The following is a 9183-nucleotide window of genomic DNA, read 5'->3' as shown; positions in this document are numbered from 1 at the left end:
TCGTTTTGTGGTTATTTCTCCCCATTTCACTTTCAGATAAGCTTACGTTCACTTAGAAGGGCTTATCAACACCATTCTAAAAATTCATTTCGAAAAAATATCAAAATGACTAAAATATCCTCATACTAAATTTACGACCAATACAATCTAATCTTAACCTCAAAACTACTCTGGTGTTATATTTAAAAGATATTCGTGAGCTTTTAAAAGTTTCAATAATATTCTTAAATTTAAAAAATCTAAAAAATACGTTTAATTTTAAAAAAAATCAAAATTATTTAAATAAAATCCACTAAATACTTTGTTTTTTTTATTAGAAATTAATTTCAACAGTAATTTAAAAAATACCCTTTTTCATTAATATTTTTAAATTTTTTAAAAAATTATAAAAAATATTCTTACCGTTAAAATCATATTTCAAAAATATCATACTCCAATTTAAAATAAAATATTTTTGAAGTTTAAGAATACTTTTTAAAAAAAAGTTTAAAGTTTTTTTTATAAAAAATTTATCATATGTATTTTTGAAAATGTAAGATTATTATTTAAACTTTTAAAAATTTATAGATATTTTTTAAAAAACAAAATACAAATATATTATATATATCATGTTTATAAATTATAAATTCAAATAGCAACAGAAAGTGTGACAAATAAAATACAAATTATATTATATAAACCCATACTCCTAAGTTAAACATCTACTAAGACAAACACTAAGGTTCTCTAAAAGTCATATTCATACAAAAATTCAAAACTTTTTTTTAAGCTAATTATATTTATATATATATTATTAATATTTTCCCAAATATAAATTAGTTTCTATAATGATTCAATGCCTATTATTTTTTGCCATCATTTTCCCATTCCCTCTATAAAACCCTACTTCCCATTGCCACCTCAACAAGGAAAACAACTCCACCGGAAAAAATGGAGTTCCGACGCCGAGCTCTCCTCCTCTGCATCATGGTTTTGACGTTAATGGCGAAATCCAATGCTGGGAAGATAGCTATTTATTGGGGTCAAAATGGAAATGAAGGCACTTTGGCTGACACCTGCGCCACCGGAAACTACCAGATTGTTATCCTTGCTTTTCTCTCCGTCTTCGGCAACGGCCAGACGCCGCAGATCAACCTCGCCGGCCACTGCGACCCCTTTAGTAATGGATGCACTAAATTGAGCTCCGACGTCAAGTCGTGCCAAGCTAGAGGCATCAAGGTGATTATATTATATTATTCAATTAGGTTTATTTAATCATTTTAGGCTCGTGGTCAGTTAGATAAATGGGGCGAACCCGATTATATTTTCCGTCCCTACCCGCGAACGTTTTATATATATATATATAGTTCCCCTTAACGATTTAATAAAACTATTTTATAATTTTTTAAATAAATATTATACTAAAAAAAATTGTTACATATTTCTTGGGAATTCGAGAATAGGATTTTCCATTTTTATAATATATATAGTTTTGTAAAAATTATTTTAATGAATTTTTAATGGACCATAAGAATTTTTATTAAAAAGAAAATTAATATACTAATAAATTTAATAATATTTTATAATAAAAAAAATTAATGAATTTTTATTAAAAAAAATATAATATCCTAATAAATTCAATAATATTTTATATAATAATAATAATAATAATAAGACTGAAATATCTCTTTCAATTCTCTCTCCCATACTAATTTCATAATAGGTTATCCTTTCGATCGGAGGCGGCGTGGGGAGCTACTTCCTCTCATCCACCGATGACGCCAAAAAAGTTGCAGACTACCTATGGAACAACTATTTAGGCGGACATTCCCCGTCCTCGCCTCGTCCCCTCGGCAATGTCGTGCTCGACGGTGTCGACTTCGACATCGAAGGCGGGACAAACAAGCATTGGGACGAGCTCGCAAGGGCTCTTTTGGACTTCGGCAACCGAAACGGCAAGAAGGTATTCATCACGGCTGCTCCACAGTGCCCTTTCCCCGACGCCTGGCTCGGCGACGCGCTAACAACAGGTCTTTTCGACTTCGTTTGGGTTCAATTCTACAACAACCCACCATGTCAATTTTCAGGAGATGGCACCAATCTTTTTGACGCTTGGAAGGTATGGACTTCCAAAATTCCTCATGCACAAATCTTCTTGGGCCTCCCGGCGGCTCCGGCGGCTGCCGGCTCTGGGTTCATTCCGGCTGATACTCTCAAATCGGTGGTGCTACCAGTCGTCAAACACTCACCTAAGTACGGCGGCGTTATGCTGTGGTCGAAGTTTTATGATGATCAAACTGGCTATAGCTCTTCCATTAAACACGCTGTTTGAGAAATGTAACATGTTGTGTCCCCTCTTATACAACATCTATGTATGTATGAGTGTATGTATGTATGCATGCATGTGTATCGTATATATATACGTTTGTTGGGTTTTTTTGTAATAAAAGTTCAGAGGGATGTAAGTTTGTTTATCTTTGACGATGCTTCAATTCAATAAATCTGAGTGATTGAATTGTTACTAATCGATACTGATTTGATTATTAATTTTGATACAGTTTACGAATTCGGAACATATAGTTCATCCCAGTCGAATACAAAAAATTTATACGTTAATTATTTGTGAATATTTGCTGAATCACCACACCTAAATGGGGTGAGAGTTCTCTTATTTATAATCATTTTCAGGATACAGAAATATGATAAATTACAAATATTATGGAAATAGTAATAAAAGGAAAGAATAATAAATAAATGCAATATATTTGCCTTTAATAAGAGGGTAAATATGGTAACTCGTAATGCAAGGCAAAGATCTAGATATTTGTCTTACAGTGAACGGTCAACTATCCTTAACATTATTAAATTATGAAATAAATTAATTAATAGATAAACATATCGTACAAAATTATTGAAGGTTTGAAAATTTTATTTAAGTTACGAATTTAGTTTTTATAATTTAAAAAAGTTAGAGATTGATTATAAATTAAAAGCAATAACTCGATTAAATAAAAATAATAATTCTTCGAACTTCAAGTTCCCAGATCCTCTGTTCGGGAAAGGACGACGGCGTCTTGATTTTGCGGTAGAGGCTGCGCCGATTGAAATGCGACGAGTTAGAGCTTCGAGTATCTGTCTGGATTCGGTGTAAGGTTTGAAGCTATGTGGCAATCCTCTTTTAGAAGTATTTCGATCACATTGCACGGTATTACTCTGTTACGCTCCAACTTAACGCTTCTGGTAATATATGTTGACTCTGGCAAATCGGATGTCGACGAAAAAATTGGCAGAAGGTTTCTTCGAAGGAAAAATTAGCGGAAGTAAAAGGAGAGAGAGAGAGAGATTCGCTGGTAATGCTGAAGACTCGATATATTTATTTTACATCCGTTGAATGGTTTAAATAATAAATCTAATTACAAAAATAGAAAAACCAAATATACAAAAATAGAATAAGTGGACGAAGACTCCGCCACTCTGCCAAAACAATGGCCCCTAGAATCACGCTCCTCCATTCGCGTGAACTCATATGTTTTTACAGACCTAACTAAATAAGGCAGAGCTTTTATTTAACAATCTCCTCCTAAAAGCTGTACCTTATTATTTGAACTCCGATCTTTGAGCGTAGTTCTTCAAATTTCACCCGCGCCAGGGACTTGGTGAAAATGTCTCCAAGTTGTTCCTCTGTTCGGATGAAATCAATTTTGATGAGCCCTCGATCTACACATTCTCGAATGTAGTGGAATCTGATTTCTATGTGCTTGCTCCGGTCGTGCAAAACTGGATTTTTGATCAGGGAAATCGTAGCTTTGTTGTCTACGTATAGCATTGGTGGATCGCTTTCTCTCCCGATGAGTTCTTCCATTAGTCGTGCAAGCCAGATCCCTTGAGTTGCTGCCATCGAAGCGGCGATGTATTCTGCTTCGCAGGAAGACAAAGCAACTACCTTCTGTTTTGTTGATTGCCAGCAGATCGCGCCGCCTGAGAGAAAGTAGATCATTCCGCTGGTGCTCTTACGATCATCAACGTCACCGGCCATGTCACTATCGCTGTAGCCGACCAGTTTGAGTTTCTCCTTTTCGCTCCCAGCGCAGTATCTTACGCCCCAGTCTCTGGTTCCGGCTACATAGCGCAGGATGCACTTGACAGCCACTAGATGCTCCTCCCTAGGTGCTTCCATAAACCTGCTCACATATCCAACAGAATAAGCAAGATCAGGACGAGAGTTTACCAGATAGCGCAGACTCCCGACAATGCTGCGGTAATTGGTGGAGTCGACTGTCGTCGTAGTGCCGGCCTTCCTTAGTTGAAGTCGGGCCTCCATTGGCGTCCTGGTAGGATTACTGTCCACAAGCCCAGTTGTGTCCAGCAGCTTTCTCGCGTATGCACTTTGGCAGATGGAGATGCCGGAAGAGTTCTGTTGCACTTCGATGCCGAGGTAGTAGCTGAGCACACCGAGATCGCTCATCTCGAAGTTTTTCGACATCTCCTTCTTGAACCTTCCGAGGACTCCCACGTCGCCTCCAGTGATTATGAGGTCGTCGACGTACACTCCCACGATCAGTCGCTTTTTGCCGTGGCCGTACGTGTACATGCCATGCTCAGAGGCACAACGTTTGAAATTCAGTGACAGTAGGGTACTGTCGAGCTTCGCGTTCCAGGCTCGTGGGGCTTGTCGAAGCCCGTAGAGTGCTTTGTGCAGGCGCAGTACCTTATTAGGGTTGTCGTTATCCAGGAAGCCAGGTGGTTGTCGAACATAGACGGTCTCCTTCAACTCTCCGTTAAGGAAAGCAGACTTTACGTCCATATGGTGAACCTCCCAAGAGTGATGTGCTGCAATTGCCAGCAAGAAACGAACGGATTCTAACCTTTCTACTGGCGCAAATACCTCTTCGAAGTCCACTCCTTGCTTCTGGACGTAGCCCTTCGCCACCAGACGAGCCTTGTGCTTCACAACTTCTCCTTTTTCGTTGCGCTTCAGTTTGAAGACCCACTTGAGCCCTATGGCTTGGTGTCCCGGTGGCATATCCTCCAGACTCCACGTCTGGTTCTCAGTGATGGATGTCATCTCTTCCTGCATTGCCTTCCGCCAGCACGGGTTCTTTTCTGCTTCGGCGAAGGTGTTTGGTTCATCTGCACTGACGGCATGTAGTTCGGCCACTTCCTCGAGCTCGCGCGCTGCTAGTCCAGGTGGTTCACCTCCTCCCACTAGGTCATCCATCCTCCGGTACCTAGCCTCCAGATCAGTATCGTGATCGGCATCCAGCGTCGAATCCGCAGTCCGTGGTGTTGCGAATTCCACTGGTTCAGGTGGTGCACCTGCTGGCGGCGGTGACGTCTCCTGATGCTGGGCTCCTCCTTCTTCAGGCTCAGTGACGAGGTACTCCACCGTGAATTGATTTGGATTACGGTCTGCCTCGATCACGTCATTCCACTGCCAGAAGGTGCTTTCGTCGAAGATGACGTCGCGAGACACGTGAGCTCGCCCCCCCACAGGATCATAGAGTCTGTACGCCTTGCTCCCGGGTTCGTAGCCGATGAAGACGACCTTCAGCCCCCTGGGATCGAGCTTGGCGAGATGGGGACGTGTTACCTTCATGTATGCGACGCAGCCGAACACGCGAAAATGATGTACTGTTGGTTTTTTGTTGTACCAGGCTTCATATGGCGTCTTCCCGTCGAGGCTTCGGGTTGGTGACCGATTGAGGAGATAGACAGCCGTCATTACTGCCTCTCCCCAGAATCTCCCAGGCATCCCGGCCGTCACCAACAATGACCTCGCTGTCCCGACAATGGTCTGATTTCGGCGCTCTACCACTCCGTTCTGTTGGGGGGAGTAGGGCGCCGTTAGGTGCCGTTGTATGCCGATCTCGTCGCAGTACTTATTGAAACTTGCCGAGGTGAATTCTCCGCCTCGGTCTGTGCGCAGCACTCGCATCTTCTTCTCACATTCGGCCTCCGCTCGCGCTTTAATGCGCTTAACCGCCTCTGCCGCCTCACTTTTCGCTTGCAGCAAAGTCAGCCACATGAAGCGGCTTTTGTCATCGACTAACAGGAGGAAGAGACTCTTACCGCCTGGGGTCGCCGGCTTGATGGGCCCGCAAATATCGCCGTGTACAAGCTCCAATGGCTCATCGGCTCGGTAGGCTGTTCGAGACGGAAAGGGTGTGCGCCTCTGTTTGCCGATGAGGCACCCGTCGCACAGCTTGTTCACGCCTTTGATTTCTGGCAAGCCGTGCACCAACTCCTTCTTCTGTAGCTTTTCTAGGGCAGGAAAGTTTAAGTGTCCGTACCTTGCGTGCCACCTCCAAGATACCTCTTCGGTCTTGGCCGAGAGGCTAACGGGTTGGTCTATCTCTAACTCCAGGATGTAAAGACGGTTTGTGGTTCGCCTTGCCTGCGTGAGCAGCCGTCGTTGATTATCGCAGATTTTCAGTAGTCCGCGCTCGATGGAAATGAAGCAGCCTGTCTCATCGAGCTGACCCAGGCTCACAAGGTTAGCCTTGAGCCTCGGGATGAAGTAGACGTCGGTCAGCTTGCAATGCTCGCCTCCCTTACTGACGAACAGGATGGTGCCGCGCCCTTCGATCTCGACGACGGAGCCGTCGCCGAATTTCACCGTCCCACGGATCCCCGAGTCGAGCTCGGAGAACGCAGATCTAGCCTCGGTCATATGGTTTGTTGCCCCTGTGTCAAGGATCCATTGCTGGTGCTCGTGTTGCTCGTCTCTTTCGCCGATCTGAGCGAACACTCGCTCCTCCTCCAGTTGAATTGGCTCCCCAGTTGGTGCCAGCTTTGCTACGCCCAACTGGAGCTCTTTCTTGGGTTCAAGATCGTCGTCGGAGTTGGAATCGAAATTGGGGACGCATGCGGTTACCATGAAGAGAGCTGGCTCGTCCTCCTCGGATTGAGCCACATGGGCCTGGGCCTTTTCGGCCTTCTCCTTATTCCTCAGCTTGCTCCAGCAATTTCTGCTCAGGTGTCCTCTCTTCCCACAGTTCGAGCATTGGATCGGCCTGCCATTGGTCGACTCCTTCTTTTGATTCCCATCTTTCCCGCGCGTGCGCCCGTGGGACATCCATGGCTTCTTACCGCCTTTGCGGCTGGAGGAGGACCCGTTGCTCTCGCCGGTGTTGTCGCGGAGCTTTAGGCGTGCAAGCCATTCCTCCTCCGTGAGGAGTAGACGGCCCTCCTTGTCAACAGCTGAAGTGATATTCTTCTTCCGCTGCTCGACGTTACGTAATCTTCCGGTCACCTCTTCCACTGTTAGGTCGTTCACGTCAAGCAATGTCTCGATTGAAATCGCGACTTGCTCGAGGTGATCGGGAACGACCTGCAACATCTTCTTCACGATTTCTGTCTCGCTGATGCCACCACCGAGGGTGGTGATGCTGTTGGCGAGCCCCGTGATCCGCATTGAAAAATCATCGACGGATTCGCCGTCCTTAAAGCGAATCTCCGAGAGCTCTTTCCGCAGTTGCTCGATGTTGGATTCCCGCACTCGCTGTACACCGACCCGACGGGATTTGATTCCTTCCCAGGCCGATTGTGCGGTGCGTTTGGTGGAAAGTGAAGCCAGCATCTCTGGGGGCACAGATCGTAATATGGCGGCGAACGCCAGCCGATCCTCCCGGTACTCAATTGTTTCTCCTTCCTCTGGCTCGACAGCGTGCCATAACCCTTGCGCCTGTAGGTTAACGCGCATCAACAAGGCCCACTCGTTGTAGTTGGACCTTGTCAACATCGGGTACTGAACGACGGCGGTCGTTGTCTCTCTGATCACTCGCTCAACAACTACTCGACGCCCGTCATCACGATGTCGGCCACGGCCTCTTCGTGGTGGTGATGGAGATGCCAGCACTTGACGGCGTGGAGGAGTGAGCGAGCCTGCTTGAGATGGGCCCCACGATGTATTTATTTTTGCGCTTTGCATTTTCTTCTACTCGAACCTAAGACCTGTGTGTTATTAGGTCGACGCTCTAACCACTTGAGCTATTCAACTTGGTTGTTGATAGGTTGGCTCTTTTGTGATGGTATACTACCGATCGCTTCAACGAGGCTCTGATACCACTTGTTGACTCTGGCAAATCGGATGTCGACGAAAAAATTGGCAGAAGGTTTCTTCGAAGGAAAAATTAGCGGAAGTAAAAGGAGAGAGAGAGATTCGCTGGTAATGCTGAAGACTCGATATTTATTTTACATCCGTTGAATGGTTTAAATAATAAATCTAATTACAAAAATGGAAAAACCAAATATACAAAAATAGAATAAGTGGACGAAGACTCCGCCACTCTGCCAAAACAATGGCCCCTAGAATCACGCTCCTCCATTCGCGTGAACTCATATGTTTTTACAGACCTAACTAAATAAGGCAGAGCTTTTATTTAACAATATATTATGCTCATGATGCGCTGAAAGTTACTCGGAAAGTTGAATTTGGTGTATAATTGTTGATTCTGATGGGAGCTTTAGAATTGGAATTCGTATCTTTGCATGATTAGTTACGACTGCTTGATCGATTGAGGTTAGGCGTTAGCAGTATTAGCACATGAATGACAATCGGACATTTGCCTGAGTATGCCTGAATTTGGGGCTTTGTTTTCCTCTTTGAATCACGTTCTTGCTTTGTATGATGATCGCGTCGAGCATTGAATAAAATCATGTATCATGATCCTTGCGGAAAACAACGTTTGAAGTTTCATTTGCTACAATGGGAAACTATCGACATTCCAGTATTCTGCATTCATCTCTATAAATGGTCTAATCTTCCAGGATCAGGTCATGCTAGATCCGGAACTTTTGACTTGCACAATTTTCAGCTTATTTAGATTGAAAACCTCATTCTGTGAAAGATCCACTTCTTCACCTCTTTGTAGTGTTATAGATCTCACATCAGTTGGGAGGAGAACAAATCATTCTTTATAAGGGTGTGAAAACCTTTCCCTAGCCTTTTTAAAAATCTTGAGGGGAAGTTCAAAAGGGAAAACACAAAGAAGATAATATCTGCTAGCGGTCGGCTTGTGCTGTTACAAATGGTATCAGAGCTAGACACTGAGCGATGTGCCAGCAAGGAGACTGAACTCCGAAGGGGGTAGACACGAGGCAGTGTGCCAATAAGGACGTTGTGCCCTGAACAAGGGTCCCACATCGATTGGAGAAGGGAACGAGTGCCCGCGAGGACATTGGGCCCCAAAGGGGGTGGATTGG

At 44.0% G+C, this 9183-nt stretch overlaps 1 protein-coding gene across 1 annotated transcript; it reads left to right on the top strand.

Moving 5' to 3' along the window:
• The first annotated feature begins 930 nt into the window (after positions 1 to 930).
• LOC111441190 (acidic endochitinase-like) lies at positions 931 to 2311 on the top strand. Its single transcript, XM_023078159.1, has 2 exons — positions 931 to 1218; positions 1703 to 2311. Exons 1-2 carry the CDS (start codon positions 931 to 933, stop codon positions 2309 to 2311), a joined length of 897 nt encoding a protein of 298 aa, XP_022933927.1.
• The last annotated feature ends 6872 nt before the right edge of the window (positions 2312 to 9183 follow it).

Source organism: Cucurbita moschata, unplaced genomic scaffold (genome assembly GCF_002738365.1).
Source record: "Cucurbita moschata cultivar Rifu unplaced genomic scaffold, Cmos_1.0 Cmo_Scf00001, whole genome shotgun sequence".
In the NCBI taxonomy this organism is placed as follows: Eukaryota; Viridiplantae; Streptophyta; class Magnoliopsida; order Cucurbitales; family Cucurbitaceae; genus Cucurbita; species Cucurbita moschata.
The sequence above is the reverse complement of the archived record's forward strand: the minus strand, read 5'-3'. Positions and strand labels throughout refer to the sequence as shown.